Source organism: Ascidiella aspersa, chromosome 7 (assembly GCF_963924565.1).
Source record: "Ascidiella aspersa chromosome 7, kaAscAspe10.2, whole genome shotgun sequence".
Taxonomy (NCBI): Eukaryota; Metazoa; Chordata; class Ascidiacea; order Phlebobranchia; family Ascidiidae; genus Ascidiella; species Ascidiella aspersa.
In genome coordinates, this window is record NC_139453.1 from 9597593 (window position 1) to 9614654 (window position 17062).

The 17062-nt window shown below is 33.7% G+C and overlaps 4 protein-coding genes across 4 annotated transcripts; 1 reads left to right on the forward strand and 3 right to left on the reverse strand.

Moving 5' to 3' along the window:
* Positions 1–33: 33 nt before the first annotated feature.
* On the reverse strand, positions 34–2967 carry LOC146137620 (uncharacterized). The gene is made up of 6 exons (XM_083394912.1): positions 2723–2967; positions 2347–2479; positions 2063–2178; positions 1420–1582; positions 703–862; positions 34–569 (listed from the first exon to the last, which is right to left on the reverse strand). Exons 1-6 carry the CDS (start codon positions 2965–2967, stop codon positions 382–384), a joined length of 1005 nt encoding a protein of 334 aa, XP_083251038.1. The 3' UTR covers positions 34–381.
* A 347-nt stretch (positions 2968–3314) lies between these two features.
* On the reverse strand, positions 3315–7870 carry LOC146137621 (all trans-polyprenyl-diphosphate synthase PDSS2-like). Its single transcript, XM_083394911.1, has 8 exons — positions 7717–7870; positions 7233–7467; positions 6803–6919; positions 5801–6005; positions 5023–5187; positions 4794–4886; positions 4142–4327; positions 3315–3475 (listed from the first exon to the last, which is right to left on the reverse strand). The coding sequence occupies exons 1-8, from the start codon at positions 7751–7753 to the stop codon at positions 3317–3319; spliced, it is 1197 nt and encodes a 398-aa protein (XP_083251037.1). The 5' UTR covers positions 7754–7870; the 3' UTR covers positions 3315–3316.
* A 2805-nt stretch (positions 7871–10675) lies between these two features.
* LOC146137622 (large ribosomal subunit protein eL27-like) lies at positions 10676–11196 on the reverse strand. The gene has a single exon (XM_083393460.1). It carries the CDS (start codon positions 11146–11148, stop codon positions 10738–10740), a length of 411 nt encoding a protein of 136 aa, XP_083249586.1. The 5' UTR covers positions 11149–11196; the 3' UTR covers positions 10676–10737.
* A 510-nt stretch (positions 11197–11706) lies between these two features.
* On the forward strand, positions 11707–15430 carry LOC146137623 (ADP-ribosylation factor-like protein 6). The gene is made up of 4 exons (XM_083393584.1): positions 11707–11915; positions 13464–13627; positions 14030–14159; positions 15100–15430. Exons 1-4 carry the CDS (start codon positions 11731–11733, stop codon positions 15176–15178), a joined length of 558 nt encoding a protein of 185 aa, XP_083249710.1. The 5' UTR covers positions 11707–11730; the 3' UTR covers positions 15179–15430.
* Positions 15431–17062: the final 1632 nt, after the last annotated feature.

Genomic DNA, 17062 nt, shown 5'->3' on the forward strand with positions numbered 1-17062 from the left:
AAGATCAAATTTCTAAGGAACTTGAACTAGGATAACATCAATGTACGTAACTTAAAATGTAGAACAGGTCGAGAACACCAGCAATGAGGAAGAAACACAATCAGAAGGTTGATCCAACAATATCATAATTGTCAAGTTGAAATAGAGGTTTTTCGCAAATGCACAATATTGTTATTTTGCCTACTCCAATATAGGTTTTTCAAGTTCAATGTAAATTTCACAATAGTAAAAACATTTTTTTCACATTTGAAAAAAGACAAACAGCAACACAATATATCAATGAGTTGTAATATAAACTGAATACATATATGTTGTGATTCCAATGTTCATAATCTTTTTATTTATCAAATATGGCAGGTTAATTTATTTCCTAGTCCAAAGTCACACCTGTGTGTTTGTGTCTATATCTTCTTCAGAACCAGCAGCATTTAAATCCTGGCCAGATGCAGTGGTTGGATCACTTTTTACAGCGTGGACAATATAGTTGAGCTCTGTGTTACTTGTCCAAGACCACTTGTTGCGAAAAGGGTCATAGCACATCCCATGTAACTTGCGCAGTGGGCAGTTTTCTGTAACAATCAACAAAAAAGCTAAATTAAAAACTAGTATACTCTTGCTCTTATTTTAATAATATAAAAATTTCAAACATGAACTCCACCATTTAAAATTCATTTTAAAGCAATATTATAACAGAAAGAATACCTTCTAGTAAAGCGGATTCAATTTCATCTGGTGACAAAAATTTGTCCCAGTTATGAGTTCCTGGAGCAACAACGTTAAGAACATATTCTGCAGCAACAATTCCCAGAGCATATGAAAGATAGGTCCGATTCATTGTACTGATAAAGAGAGAACCTCCAGGCTGTATGAGAAGGAAAAGTCAAAGCGTTAGTTATGTTTCACAATCCTGGCTAATATTTTACTGAACTGCTGTGAATACTACATTAAAAAGACAGTGTTCTCTAGGTTTTTCCAAAGATAAAAAGTATTAATAGCGAGTGAGCAGTGGAGTTAATTGCATATTAAAATACAATAGTGTGTCAATTTTTTACACTTACATAATTAACCAATATTTGTTTCAAGATATAAATCTGAAAATCACAAACTTGCTTGCATAACTGCAACAATTATCACGTAAAGAAGTAAACAGATGATATGTCAAATTTTGCAACAGTGGAAAAATGGGTGCTGGTCTAGAATCCTAGAGCAAGAAACATTTTTTTGGTTAGGGTGTGGGTAGGTTAAGCAATATTTAAAAATAATAAATTTGATAATACTTTACCCACCCAAACACAAACACTAACCAACACTGTAACCCAAATATTGTGCGTTGCTTTAATAATTGTTTGAACGCTATGGTAGGATTCTAGACCAGTGCCAAATAATCAAAAAGTAGTTTACTGCAATGCTGATACTTACCTTTAACACTTTACTGCACAAGCCAATGAAGTTGCGGTAATCGTTGACATGTTCAATAACCTCAGAAGCCACGACTGCATCAAACTTAATTGACCCAACAGCAACAAGGTCCTCAAGCCATGAATCAAGGTACTGAAGATTTTCTAGGTCTTTGTCATCTCCTCTGTTGAATTTGCGAAACCCAAGTTGGGCATAAAAATGTCATATAATGCAATGCTTCTCAACCGGTGGGTTGCGAAGCATTTCAAAATGTTACAGTTTTCTATTAGATCGGGAAATTATTGCATTATCATTACTTAACATTTCTGAAACAATGTAACTTATATGCACCAATCCAATATGCAAGATCAAGTTTCGCAATAAGAGAAAATTGCATGCATGTGTATACATTGTTTCTTTTCTCATTCATTTGTTTTTTATTGGGCATATCTTATTGTGGATTGCACAATAAAACTCGCACTAAAAGTGGGTCGCAAACTGAAAAAGGTTAAGAAGCACTGATATAATTGATTATACAAAAACTAAATATATATGTAAAGTTTTTTTTTTATATCACAATATTACATGTTATTCCCACATTTTTTCTTCATTTAAAATGTTTTATTTTCATAAAAGCGAAACCTGTCAAACAGTTTGTAAGCACCTATGTGTACGCGCAACTTCCAAAGCATCTGTGGATGAATCGATGCCAACCACAGTGGCTCCAAGTCTTGCAAGTGGTTCCGACAAAATTCCGGCGCCACAACCAACATCCAAAAGCTTAAAACAAAGAACTACACTTAATATAAATATCACTTACTATAATAGAAGATCGCCCATGGACAACAGGTCAGTTGACATATCGATTTGCTACATAAAAACTAAATGTTTATTACATAGAAACTAACTGTTAATGGCTGTTTATAGTTTCTTTTTACACTAACTTGCCTCTACTCCTTCCAATGGTTTAGGGCAATTTGGCTTTCCATGGCCTTCATAAAGCAAGCAATCCCTTATAAACGGAACACGCAGATTGTTCATGGTGTGAAGTGCCATCATTTCACCTCTTGTATCCCACCAACTGATAATAAACATTCAAATTGTTAAATGACATTTTAATTACTTTTTTATGGTTCAGTTTCTATTACATTTATGTTTGCACCACATTTACATATAAATTTAGAAGCGTTTTATTCTTGCACAACATAACCATGAAGGCCTAAAATTCCTAAACAACATTAGATCTAGCTCATAATACAAAATATCGCTCATAATACAAAATCTTTTTATTGCCACAGTATTAAAAAATCAGTCACTTTCTAACCTTGGGGCTAACTTGGAAAACTTTTCAGTTTCCTCTTCAGAAACTGAGCTTGAAAATGGCATTATTTGTTGGACTCCACCACCCAGAGTAGGCTTTTGCTTTACAGCAAGAATCTTCAATTTTGGATGAATCAAGAAATATGAAAGATCTCGTTTTGGGGGGTGCAAAGTTAGCTTTTCAGATATGCTTGACATCCTGAAGCCACGAAACAAGTGCCGCCCACACATATTACACACATTTGCCATTACTATTAAGTAACAAAAAACTACTAATGTTTAACCTTTCAATGATGTGGCCTAAAAGAAGTAGTCCTGTTTAGTACTGGCAATAAATATCAAAACCACAAAAAAATGCATAAAAGAAAGCCAAAATAATGTCAGGTATTACTTGAAGCTAAATAATTACCAAAGAAAAGCATTTAACAAAGGAAAATAAACAAATAAATCTATAACCGAAAAAAATGTTAGGTGTTGACTGAAAAAATGTTAAGAGATAGTTTTAGAGTCATTCAAAATGTTAGGCTTGTAAATCTCAAAACCATCTGCTTAAACAGGATATATATTGCAAGAAAACATAATAATTGCAAAATATAAGTCATGGGCCTGCAAATGCATTGGTTAAAAGTTCTAGCGAAGTTCTTTCAGCACATGAAGGTAATTTGGTCAGTGTTTGTAATGCAATGTCTTTGTGAAGTTTTCTTGTTTCGTCAGCTTGCGAAAGAATTACCTTGTTTTGTCGGAGATTTTCCAGCAGCTGAAATGGAAGCATAAACATAGTCACAAACTGGGCTATGGAGTTAGATCATAAAGGACTGACTACCCAGAAAGTACTGAGTCCAACAAGTGCATTACCAAATTTTGAAACGGCCGCCAACTGTAAATTGTAAAAAGGTAATAGCAAGTGATGGAATATTTTCCAACCATGTAATGTTTGTGAATGAATTATGGGACACCACTATAAGTGAATTGCTCACCATTCACCTTATTTTAATAACGCGAATGGGTGAAATACAGGCAGTAGAGTCAAATCTGGACTCAATATTTTTGGCAAAATTTCAAATTTGGCGGAGTTTGACTCAGGTTATTTTTAACCGACTTGAACTTGAGTTATATTTATCCGACTCTGCATGATTGGTCACATTTACAATCGTTAAATCTGTTAAATTTGTCTTTAATAAGTTTTACCGTTTAAATCAAGCATAGTAGAAAAATAAACCTAATATATTCACTTGATACATAAACTTTTGGCATGTTAAAAATTAATGAATAATCAATTTCTCAAACACTAAAAATTTATGGTTAATAGACCATTTTATATATAAAGTATAAATCAAAATGTTTTTGTCGGCTTTGTTCATTGGTAGAAAATAACTAATAAAATATATATATGAAAAAAGTATGAAGTTTAATGGTTTTTAACCTCTTCCTTCAAAACACAAAAATTTCCATCCTTTTCAGTTACAAATTGCTTTATCCAATTAAGTCCACCATTGGCCTCTGCAGCAAGCACTGCAGGCAAAGTACAAATTTCTGACAAAAAACTTTGATTAGGCCCATTGTGCTTATCACCGTTGCCATTTTTGACTCTTTGAATATCAAAGTTGGCCTGAATAGTCAAAAAAAATTATAAGTATTTCTCCTTAACTACCAGTAAATGATTTAAAGATGACTAATTAATTTAAAGTCATTTAACAAACTCAACATAAACTGAGAAGATTGTGTTTAGTTTTCATAACAGAAAATCTAGCAAATAAAATAAAGGTTGGGTTAATTATACAAACGTTTACAGAAATATCATAAAACTGGTATTCATTAGACAAAACCATTTGAACAATTAAGAAGAGCATTTCTTTAAATAAAAGACAAAATCTTTTTTCGCACTTATCAACCATTAGACTATTAAATCGAAAAGTATATCTTAGTACATACATAAATTTAAATTTTAGAAGGGCAATTAGTATTGTCATATTTAGCAAACAACTTCGAGCATCGCTGTGAAAAACAAAAGTCGGTTTATGGCTGTGATAAACAAGAAAGTCTTGCATTGATAAAAATATTATCTCAATACAAACCTGCTTGGCCAACATCATGTGTTTTCCAAACAGGAAAGAAATTTCTCCATAATTTTCTGATCTTTCTGCAAGTTCAACAGTTGCCCGACAGGCCTGTACACAATTAAATATATAAATACAAGTTAAAAAAAATAAATTTATTCCAGTTATTTTTTTAAGTAAGATAAAACAATAATTATTAAGCAATAAAATAATAAGAAAAGCTTTGTTTAGGGGAAAAACAACTTACATTTGATAAAAGACTGCCTTGGACAAGGTGAGTAAAGTGCTTCCAAGATTCCAAGTTTGCCGGAAGGTCTTCAATCGAGGAGATGCGAGAAAATTCCCCGTTCTCCGGCAGGACAAACAAGCCGTGCGACATGTCACGTATGGAGGAGGACATCAACTCAACAACCTGAACAAAATGCCAAACTTGGTATCAGAAATTTAATTATTGTAGCACTTTTGTGTTGACTAATGCGTTGAAGAACGGGTGGCACCGTTTAAAGCGGCTACATCCTTTTCTGGGGAGGATAGCACTTGGTGTGAATTTTGCAGTCTCTGTTTTCTCAGCGCTGCATGATTTTGGTGTACGATTTTGTTTTGTATTGCATAATTATTGCATTGTGAATCGTTGGGTGGATACCACAAGAAGTGAACGCATTTTAAGGACTGCTTGCAGTCTCTGAGAGAGACCAGTTGTAGCCTAATGCAAGCACTTGGTGTGCAACTGTGCATGTGTGTTTGCCTTATACTGATTGTCATACTGTAAGAATAAATGTCTTGCTCAAAAATGTAAAGTCAATCCTTATTCTTAGGTGCTACTTAGGGGATCGTGTCTGGAACTAGTCTGCAACAGTGGTTAACTTCAAGAGGTGTGTAAACAGCAATTCGGCATTAGGTTTTGTACTTGAATACGAAGTGCAGGACTTTCTTGCGCTTTAGCAAGCTGATAGTTTGGGGCTTTGGGCAATACGTAAATGTCACCAATCGCTCAAAATGAAATTGCAGTTGATAACAAAACAAACCTTAGAGTTGCCAAGTTCAGACAAAGCGACGCATGCGTTAGCCAACAAGTAATCGCCACTGAGCACGGCCATTTTGTTGCCAAGCTCCATTTCCGATCTGGAGTTTTTGTTTTCCACTTTTAGGAGGGTTTCAATGTCGACAAGACCACGATGAATCAGAAACGCAGTGTGAATCAGCTCAGTCAGTTCGGCCAATGATCTCTGCCTATAACAAAAATTAGAAATATTGCTGATTAAATAGCTGCATACTTGTGTTTCCATATAAAAAACTTGAAGATGAGTAATACAATTTGGTATGTGCGATACTTGACATTTTAATCTGATACCAATGATGTCATTTCTATGCTTCAACAAACAAAATAGATTAAATTTAAAAAAAATTAAAACAAAATTTTCCAGTATATTAGGCCAAAATTTTCCTTACTGTTAAATGTTTAATTGTTAACCTGTATTTTTTGATGTGTTTACCTTTGAAGAGAGAAATTGCCACAATTCTATATTACTGGAAATCCCTAAATCGAACCATAAAAAAAAAAACATGAAAACAAAGTCACCAGCAGAGATGGATCAAGGGGGTATTCAGGCTGATGTCTCCCCCAAACTATATTTTGTCAATTTTTTTTGGTAAATAAAAAAAATTGCACCCACAATATGTTTTAAGGAAATCTGTTCAGTCCAAAGATGCAATGGATTCTACAGCATCTTATGTTGTGTAAACTTCACAAAGTGCAATTTTTGTTAATTTATACGAACGCTATCATTTAAGAAAACATGTTTATCTCTTTTATGTGCCTAATTGCGTTTACCTATTTAAATTGAAAAGTTCTGCCAATTTAAACCAACTAAATACATTTTTCGTGATTCGCAAGATAAGACTGATTTAGGCTGCAATTTGCGCACAACTTTAATGAGAAAATTTGTTTTTAAGATTTATTGTTTTATGATGCATCCGTAAAAAATTCCTAAGAAAAATCGTGGATCTGTTCCCGGTCACAAGATTACCTGCTGTAAGTTTCACTTGCTTCTAAGCCTCCATCTTTTGCAGAAATTACTTTAGACAGAAGCAGGACAACCAAGCCACGCACTTGTACATTATGCTTTGCATCGAACAGCATGCCCCTACAAATGCAACACAAACCAAAATTAAAGCAGATTTTTGTAAAGCAATTAAAACTGAAATCTGTTGGTTTATAGTAAACTAAATATAAATAGTGCAATTAAGAAAATTTAGAAAAATGCTACTAAAAATAAGTTAGAAAGACTTTTCAAGAAACACATTACAGATATACCAAAAGTGTTTAAATCATTTTAAATCTTAATATTTAAACAATCCACCTTTAAGCATAAAAAATAGAGGTCTTTGCAATTAAGACTCACTTTAAAATATATATATATATATATATATATATACAGTATAACAGTATGCATATACCTTGCAGTTTTAATGAGTGGATGGTTAGTACGCACAAGCTTTCTTAAGTGCAGGGCAACTGCACTCAGTTCATTGCTCAACAGTGCACGAAGACTAAGAAACGAGGTTGGGAAGCCTACTATCTTCTCGGCATCATAAACAGCTTTATTAATGGCCTGGTTTGAATCCTTGCTCAGACCATTTACTGTTGCTTGTAAAGAGGTGGACTGGTGCAGACAACGAGTTCCCAGCAAGCCTGTAAATAAAAACAAATTGTCTATAAAAGCAAAAATAATTAACTGAAATTGAAGATCATAAAAACATAATTTAGCTGCTATTAAATGAATAACTATCATTGTTACTTTAAATGTTAAGTGAGCTTAATATACATGCTAATTTACTTTTAATAAATTTTATACTTCGTTACGTTACAGATTTATTACTAGTGATTAGCAAACAATTATTTCGGCAACAAACCTTTAAAAATGTCAACAATGCAACTTACGTAAACACTTCTTTGCAGGTTGGATAAAAACACTCATGCTGTTGTACGTTTCTTTGTGTTGTATATTTAAATTAAAACATGTTTTCCGCCTAAGTAAGCAAAAGCAAGGAACATAAAAACCATGATATCAAAAAGGCGTCAGAGCAACACTGAAGTACAAGATAAGCAAGCCCTATATAAAAGAACGCTATATGCAAGGCAGTATTTTTTTGCGTCTGTCTTCAATGGAAAACGTTTCTACTTCGGGAAATTCCCTGCTTAAATGTACAGTTCTAGCGGTGGCAAAAACTAAATTTGCAAAACATGTACGTCCAATTCCAATATGTCGTTAGTCCAATAAAACTAGTGTTAAAACGTATAAACACTTAATAATTTACCTATGAGCAACGAATCTATTTTTCTTTTAACAATAGAAATTGGAATGTAGTAAATGTTTTTGAAGGGAAAGCTAGGGATGCTCGTCTTATCTTCTTGAGTCTTCTGGCGAAATTGCCTCACCATATTTTAACAAGTTTCCGTCCAACTTTTGAGTTTTTGCCACTTTTTTCAAAAATTGTTTCAAGTCACACCTGCAGCATTGTATCGCACAACTTGACTGACAAATGTATTTTATAACCCATATTATTTATCTGGTCTGAAGGTTATGGGTTTGTCATCATTAACCCTTTGAAAACTTCCATACTGTTAACTTATTTGTTGCTCAACATTTTATCATAGTATCGATCGTTTTCACCTTATAATCCCATACTTAACTTTAACTCAAACCCATTAACACTAGTTACACATAACCTCATGCCTAGCAATGGAAGTGATCATACTTCTTTTATTATATAGATAAAGAGGATCATTTGATTCATAGCTTTGACCCTTACACAGATTCCATCCTTGCAATCCTGTACATTTTATAGGCAACCCTCAAACCCCAAGTATGTAAGTGATCTATTGCACAGAACTGAAAAAAATCAAATTGTGGTACGAATACTATATAAAGGTTTTCTTAAATATAATAGAGTAGAACAATTAACTTTAAACTTTTTTAACCAGAGTTAATTATTTACACTAGATTATAAAATTATAGCGTATTTTTTTAAGGTTTCATTAAATGCATGCAACTCGGGCCAATAGTATTGTATTGTAGTTGATATTTGATTCCAAATGGTTTTGTCAATACTTGTCCAATACTATGTTAAATATTGGTGCCAATCTGATACAAAACAAATATAGAAATTCAAGATATTTTGCACTTCAATGCAAAGTTTCTTTGTTAAAAGGTAAATTTATCATAAAATAGCAGGTTAATAACTTTGAATTTTGTCTATTTTGCTTCCTTGAGCATACTATTGACAGTATTGACACACATCAGGCATCCCTACATGCAACTGGGTATTACAAGCAAATCCTGGCCCCAGTGTTATAATACATGGAACATTTTTCATCACATATTGACAGATATTTATTGCCGTATCAATGAAGCCTTACAAGGGAATTTGTAATATAATATTTTAAAAAGAAAGTTTCTTTTTATAATACAAGAGTTAGATCAAACTAATAATTTAATTTTTCGCTTTCAATGATTAAAAAAAATGATCTGGCAATATTTAAATCGATTAAGAAATTATCATCAGACCTACAATTTATTATAGCAAGGACCTGTGTTTGGACAGCCTTGTATAACACATGAAATAGACTTTCTATGAAAAATAGTTTTTACATTAAACAGGAATTCAGTTTCTTGCGACAAGTTAAGTCAGGTGTGCACACAATATGCAGTAAAAAAACTTGAATGTGCATCAGCCATTTAATATTTATTCTGCATTCTGTGGTAGGTGCACATCAGAGATTTTTTTCAGAACAAACATTTTTGCATAGCAAAATTAGTTAAACACATAATTCAATAGTTTAAAAATAAGGTTGGTTAGGATAAGACCTTCATCCTCCAAACAGGTGAAGAAAATTGCCGTGCATATAAGTCTGTTTGGTCTGTTAAAAAAACTCAATGGTGCATTTGCCATTCTTTCTACAGTGGTAAATAATCACTTAACGTTTAGATAGTATTTATGCCTACAAACACTGGTCTGCATTCTGGACACCAATCAGCAGCATTTCCTGGCACTTGCAGAACCAAATGTTGAGTTGTGCATGTGTGCAATTAAGGTTTTTTTCACACCTTAGGTTTGAAATCCTGCCATAAATTAGCTTGTTTTTAAATTTAAGCGCACTATAAACCAATTCAGGTGTGCACATAACATTCTTTAAAAAAATATCGTGTGTGCACCTGCCAAGGAATGCTTACTGGAGGGACAGGTGCTCACTAGAGGGACAGGTGATTTCTTTGAAAGCAGTTTGTGTGCACAATTGAAAGTGACACATAAATTCTACAAAAAGTTTGCTAGATTCTCAAACTTTATGTGTACAAAACCTTGATTGCACACCCGAGATCTCAGCATGAAATACAAACTGGCCACAACACAAAAAATATCGGAATTGGTCTTGAATCCTACCACAGCATTTAAACAATAATTAAATCAACGCACAATATTTTGTTTAGGGTTTCTGTTAGTGTTTTGCTTAAGCTACCCAAACGCTAGCCCAAATAGTGTTTGTTGTGGTGTGATTCTAGACCAGCTTCAAAACATCTTATTGCCAAAAACAAATTAATGTACCAAAACTATGCATAAAACAATAAAAATTAGGTTCGAGAATTCATTCATATCTAAGAATTTTACAATGACCTATCCTTGGATCTACCAAACTCTGTTGCTAAAATTATATAACAAATTTTGAATGTAAAAACTGGGTTTTATTAACTCCTAAATATTTCCACAGGTACAGAAGCACAATTATGAATTACGCTACCCACAAACAAAAGTTTATCCAACAGTTAGTGGAAATGTTTATCCAACAGTTAGTGGAAAATGCGTGAAAAAAAACGACAAATAACAATTGGATTAAATGCCCTTTAGCGAAAGACACGATATGCGCAATCTGTAAACTGCACGGAAACGTTAGGGAGCACTAAGCTTAAAACCTCAGCTTTTGGAAGAACCACTTGTTCTTTCCGGTCTTGTATCGCTCCTCCAGCTTGGCTTTAACTTCTCGCCTGGCCTTTCGTCGGCCGCTGGTATCACGGATTGCCTCCTTATTAACCACGGCCTTGTCGATTGGAACGTCGACGGAGTAGCGGGTGGGCATCAAGTGGTTGTAGTTGACCACCTTGACAAAGGTCTTAACCTTGCTGCGCTTTTTCAGCTTCTTCTTTGACATGCGCTTGGTGACTTTTCGGGGGTACCGGTCGATTCCGGCCACCAGGGCGTGCCCGTAGGGTCGGTCGTGGGTCCCCTCGTCTTGGTTTTTGACGATGACGGCTTTGCGACCGGCGTAACGGCCCGCCAGGACCAGAACGACCTTGTTTGGCTTCATAAACTTGCCCATTTTTTATAAAGTTCTGTGGCTCGACCGCTCAGCATGCCACACTCTCAGAAAAAAGAGCGACTCCTTGCGTTTCGCTCAGCCATCTTGTTTGCCAATTTATTTTTTTATTTGGGGAGTGATTATTATTATAAAAATACTTTATACTAGTTTTATAGGTTAATAAGCAGTGAACTATAACAATGTAGTTTACAGCTATTTTAATAAGTAATTTTTATATAAAAAGGTTGCAAGACAAGGCCAATAAGTTCGGTAAACGAAATTTGTTTGTTCAGTGCAAACTTTTATCACCACAGGTATTATGTAAAGAGCTGGACCTTTAATCACCAATATTTCCTCGATAATTTAATATATTAACTTTATATTAATTTTTGTTGAAAGAATCTTACTGGTTTGCTGAATCATACAATATTGTCTAAAATTTGTCGTGATTTGTAAAAATTTTTTTTAACCAGCAGCATGCTTGACCAGTGGCGCATAACGGAATGCAATTAGATTGTTGTCCAAGTAACAAAAATAAATACTGAAGCCAACTTTTAAGTTGATTCGCAAAGTTTTTGAAAACACTGCATTCGAAAATAAAATATGGGCTTCATGAATCGACTATTCGGGTGGCTTCGTACCAAAAAGAAGGAGGCAAATGTTCTGTGCGTAGGTCTGGATAACAGTGGCAAGACAACAATTATCAACAAACTAAAACCTGCCGAAGCCAGGAAACAAGACATTGTTCCAACCGTTGGTTTTAACGTTGAAAAGTTTGTGACAACAAGGTATGGTGTTTTATTATGCATTTTTTATTTTGTAAAATATGTAAATTTAGATTGTAATAAGTAGACAAAAACACTTATAAGAACTATTTTCATGCTAGACTAAAATACAGTATTTCTCAACCTTTTTCGTGGTTACCTAAATTCAAAGCTTAAGTATAACATAATAGTTTGACTGCCCCATTCTATTCACTGAACTCTTTGTAAGTAAAACAAAACATTTTTTTTGTTTATTTGTAAACAGAACTTAAGACATAATTCTTGTAAGTAAAAATTTAATTAATTTGAGCACTTCAGTCTTTCACCGACAGTATTCTCAAATTTTGGAGCATCTTACTCAGAATCAGTCTCAACAAATTTAACCATGCGAACTACTACTGTAGGCCACCCAATATCAGGTCGCGCCCATAGGTTAAGAAACACTACACTAACACAACTTAAAATACACTATGAAATAAGTAAAACAAAAAAATAAAAAAATTGGGAAAACCCACATACCACCTTATACTACCCCCCATCTTGGAAATTTTGGATAATATGGGATTAAAGCAGTGTAAAACTGAACAGCTTTAAAGGTAACTTTCATAATTTTCTTGTTTATGAGAAGGGTTCTGTGTAGCACTGCATGCTTCACTTGAGTTTGTGCTGCTGAACTGATTTCATAACGGTTTATAAAATGAATGGTGGTGGCTTTGGAAAAAATTCCAACTGTGATCCTAAACTTTTCAACTTCAGCCTACCCTCCCATACTGTTTCGTTTTTTAATATGTAATGCATGGTCAAAAAAAATGTTTTTAACGTTTCTGTTCATTTAGGAAAACATCAGAAGTTATACACCCTCCATAGTGCAAGATATAGTAATAATTTACTTTAAGAAATTTGCATTCAAACTTAAAAGTTGGTTCGCAAATTATTTAACTGAACTTGATGTGTTCAATATTGTATTGTGCTGTCTTTGTTGTGTTCACCTGATAACCGATTTGTTTATATAAATACCTGAGTTACAGTGCTAACTTTAATTAATTAAACATCTAATTATATTTGCATTCAGTTTTATACTCTTGTTTTGCACATAAACTTTAATAAATGATAAACATACTCACAGTAAACAACTGCACTATGTTAAATCAGTCAGCCATGTAAATAAAGTGTATAACAATTTTAAATTAAAAAAATGCTATATATTGTTTTTGTGCTATCATATTGATAAAATTAACCTATACCAATAACCAGGACTGGAATATCAGACTAAATTATCGGTATGCGACATATCTCCAAATTAACATATGCTTATTTGCACAAGGGTTGTCAGCTAAATTGATTTTTTTGACATTTCACTATTTTGTACTGTTTATTTTATGTTGGGATAGTATTTATGAAACAACTTCTGGTTACTTTAATATTGTTAATTAGAGATGAAAAATCCAGCATCGGTTTGTATGTGATAACAGTCGATCTCTGTTGTTAATCTTCAATGTCCACTACTTAAAACTTGTATTTCATTTATTCTTAATTTTACTATTACATTTCAGTTTTCTTTTTCCATTTCAGTTTATCTTTTACTGTGTTCGACATGTCGGGTCAGGGACGGTACCGAAACCTGTGGGAGCATTATTACAAGGAGACCCATGCTATAATTTTTGTGCTGGACAGCTCAGATGAACTTAGAATGGCTGTTGCAAAATCCGAACTAGACCAGCTGCTTCAAAATACTAGTAAGAAGATGATGGTTTTGTAAAAATCTTAATCACATGTCCAGTACTAAACAAAATATTTGGTTTAGACTGTGATATGGTGGATTGATTGTAACTTTTGGAAAATACCTAAACATTAGTATACTATTAGTTCTTTTAAATTATTTGATTTAATTTTTCTCCTGGGTTTCCTATTATTTTCCTGCCAATATATCAATTTTTAGGGCAAAATTTTCTATGGCAGGTAATTATCTTAGGTATAGTTTATGATTAATACTGTTTTATGTAGCATTTCAACAGACCCAGCTCATCACACAGATGACTAACAAACCAGATTTTTATGTGAAAGCAATTTTTATGAGATTTTTATGTGTTTTTATGTGGTTTCACTTTATGAATAATTAATTTATATTATTGTTTTAGATATTGCTGCAAAACGAATCCCAATACTGCTATTTGCAAACAAGATGGATATGACTGGATCAATATCGTCTGTCAAATGCACACAGATGTTGGGCCTTGACAGCTTAAGAGAAAAGCCCTGGTTTATTTGGTATGTGGTTAATTAGAAAATTGCCTGTTTTGTATATTGTAAACAATTAAGAAATGCCAAGTTCTAGTAATTTAAATTACAAAGTACCTAAATGTATTGTAGAAATGTGAGTAAAATTGTGCACTACGGCAAAAGTAATAAATCTGTTTTTACAATAAATTGTATTTTTTTAGTATCAAATTGCCCAACAATAAGCATGTGTTATAAGTAGCATCAGGTTAAATGTATAACATTTTTGAAGTCGAACAAGAGGGAATATAGTACAAAACTTAATAAGTAATGTCTAACTTCATTATATTTGTGTTTTTTATAGTTAATATTTCAGTCCTTTTCCACAAGTAGTTATTTACTGTAATTAGGTTCTTAAAATGGGTAAACCAACAATGATGGCAAAACTTTTTTTTACAAAAAAAAATTTTGAACCTTGCCTAGTTTCTTCCTGAACATATTAGGGCGTTTGGTTATCTCTAAAACAAACATTTAAATTTTTATTTGGTTCACGACTACAACAGAAATTAATATACCGTTAACCAACCAGAGACAATATTAGTTTATTTTGCCTCTGTAATAACTTTCGGTGTGCTTTATTTTACCTGATTAGTAATTTGCTAAATGTGTGGAATAAAATGTCCTCAAAATTTACAAATTTTGTTATGTGTTTTAATTCCGAAAGATTTACATTTGCAATTTTGCAGTGTTGTAATGACATAAAACTCCGTGTACTATTGCAATGCTCTCATTCTCATAATGACTTGACTGAGACTTGTTATTTATTCAAACAGACTTGACTAGGACTTGCGTCATCATTTCAAAATGACAAACATTTGAAATGTATGTATGTTTAATATGCATTCAACTTAAGTTCAGTGTTGCATTGAAAACAACTTCTTTCTATTTCATTTCCAAAAACAATAAGACGGACAATTTTTTCTTTACGCAGCTCTAGCAATGCTATGACAGGCGAAGGATTGGAAGAAGGAATTAAATGGCTTTCTGAACAGCTTGAGACCGTTAGATAGAGTCTCATCTCAAGAGTCTACGAATGTTGAACGTTTGTTTACCACCGCAGCGCCGCATATGCACGGCGATCGTTTTTCAATTATTTATGTGCACGGCAATTTTTATGTTCGGCACTTCTTCCCGTCGGGACGCCTGTTAGGCCAGTTTACGTTGCCACAAGCTTACCAGTATCTGTCAGACTTTTATGCTTTTTTTAAACCCTTTTACGTTGCATTTGGCCGCTTAGAATTTGGATGGGTCACTTTTTAATCCGTGGGAACACTTTGGCTGGTTTTAATTTTTTTATTTGACCGGCCGAAATCACATTTTTTGAAAAGGGTATTAAGGGTATAGGGATATTATTATAATAAATTTAGAGCAAGCACTCCAAAACGTAACTATCCCATAAACTGTTAAGTTACCAACTTTTCAGATTTTGCTATTTTGCTTCAGAAAAGTGATTTTCAGTTAAAGTTGTCTGCTTCTTTAAATAAAAACCCAAAGTAAGGTGGTGCGCCTTTCAATTTGATCCAAGTATTGTTTTGCCAAAGACAAAGCTGGACGCAGAGATAACGAACGGTTTAAACGTAAAAAAATCCCATTGATAAACCACTTACTTGAGTCAAATTGCTGTTTCTACTACTTTTGTTTCTTATGTCAGTTTAATGCTGGTTGAGACATTTTTAGAAGGGCGCACTTTTTTATCTTCAGTCTAAAACGCCCTGGTTGTCATAAGCGACGGCTGGTATACTGCGGTTAATGTTGTTTTAAATTTCAATTTCAAGGACCGCTTAAGCACGCGTGGCCAAACACGCCCAGTCACGCCTTTAAGTCCTTACCCTTGAAACGGAAAGTAAGCTGGTAACGAGAGGTCATGCTGCGCCTACCAATACTTTCTCCGGTGTATAGGAAACACGTCAATCTACTCTAGTTCGAATTTTTGTGTTGTGTGCACTATTACAGTTTCACTTTAAAATCTGTTATATCAAATGTTTTGCATTAACGACAACGTATTATCTTGTCCACGTCGAAAAGCGTTTGTTCGTTTTATATACGTTGAAATATCCAGTATTTAAATATTTCCGACGAAGTAAGCTTCTTGGTTTATTTTAGCAAGTATTTACCTTTGCCTGGTTTTGGGGAACACGCTATACAGCTGTTGTCTAAAGTTTTTTCGTTGTGTTGCTTTTACGCGTTTGCAATTGGATTCTTACTGTTTTATTGTGCGTCTGATGTATTTTTGGGAAAGCAAATGAAGATATACAATTATACACATTACACGTTCAGTATGTTTATTACAGCGTTGGGTTCTAACTTGGCTGTATAACCTTATGTCAAGTGTTGTAGTTTTTATGTCTATCTATGCGTAATGTAATCGTTTTGACGCTCGCCGCTTAAAATAGGCTTAAACAGCTACGGTTTCCCAAATACTTTTGATTCCAAGACCCTTCCGTTTCTATAAACTATTTTAGATCACAACCAATTCGCCATTCTCTTCTTGGTTTTCAGTAAACATGATTTGCCGTTGGATGGCGTCGTTGTGGCCAACCTTCTTTTTTCTTTCCAAACTTATAAATAAGTTTTATCGTTGGGTGGCGCTATTGCGTCGTGTTTTTACCACAATCGTAGTAAGACATTACCGAAATTGTTACGATCTTTAACTAGCCGTTTAATGGGCCGTTCGGCGTTTTTACGGTTCTCTCAAATAGGAAACACTAATCCCTCGGTTTTTCTGTTTTACTAGTGCAATTAAAGCGTGTGAATATTTCGAACGGGTTTAAATTAGTCGGTGGAAAGTTTTTTTTTCAATTAAAACAAAACTATATAAAAAAACAGCGATTGTTGCCAGTTTTATTGCTTTTTATTACCACGGTATTTTTTGTTGCTTTCAAATGTATATTTTT

Bases quoted from the DNA above. Each gene is read 5' to 3' on its own strand.
- LOC146137623 (XM_083393584.1), top strand. From the start codon at position 11,731: ATGGGCTTCATGAATCGACTATTCGGGTGGCTTCGTACCAAAAAGAAG. The intron at 11,916-13,463 runs GTATGGTGTTTT...TTTCCATTTCAG, and splicing joins GAAAAGTTTGTGACAACAAG to TTTATCTTTTACTGTGTTCG. The intron at 14,160-15,099 runs GTATGTGGTTAA...TTCTTTACGCAG, and splicing joins GAAAAGCCCTGGTTTATTTG to CTCTAGCAATGCTATGACAG.
- LOC146137620 (XM_083394912.1), bottom strand. From the start codon at position 2,967: ATGGCAAATGTGTGTAATATGTGTGGGCGGCACTTGTTTCGTGGCTTC. The intron at 1,583-2,062 runs GTGCTTACAAAC...CAAATTCAACAG, and splicing joins GAAGTTGCGCGTACACATAG to AGGAGATGACAAAGACCTAG. The intron at 570-702 runs GTATTCTTTCTG...TGATTGTTACAG, and splicing joins TGAATCCGCTTTACTAGAAG to AAAACTGCCCACTGCGCAAG.
- LOC146137621 (XM_083394911.1), bottom strand. From the start codon at position 7,753: ATGAGTGTTTTTATCCAACCTGCAAAGAAGTGTTTAC. The intron at 4,328-4,793 runs GTTTGTATTGAG...TTGACTATTCAG, and splicing joins ACATGATGTTGGCCAAGCAG to GCCAACTTTGATATTCAAAG. The intron at 3,476-4,141 runs GTTAAAAACCAT...CTTCCATTTCAG, and splicing joins TTTGTGTTTTGAAGGAAGAG to CTGCTGGAAAATCTCCGACA.
- LOC146137622 (XM_083393460.1), bottom strand. From the start codon at position 11,148: ATGGGCAAGTTTATGAAGCCAAACAAGGTCGTTCTGGTCCTGGCGGGC.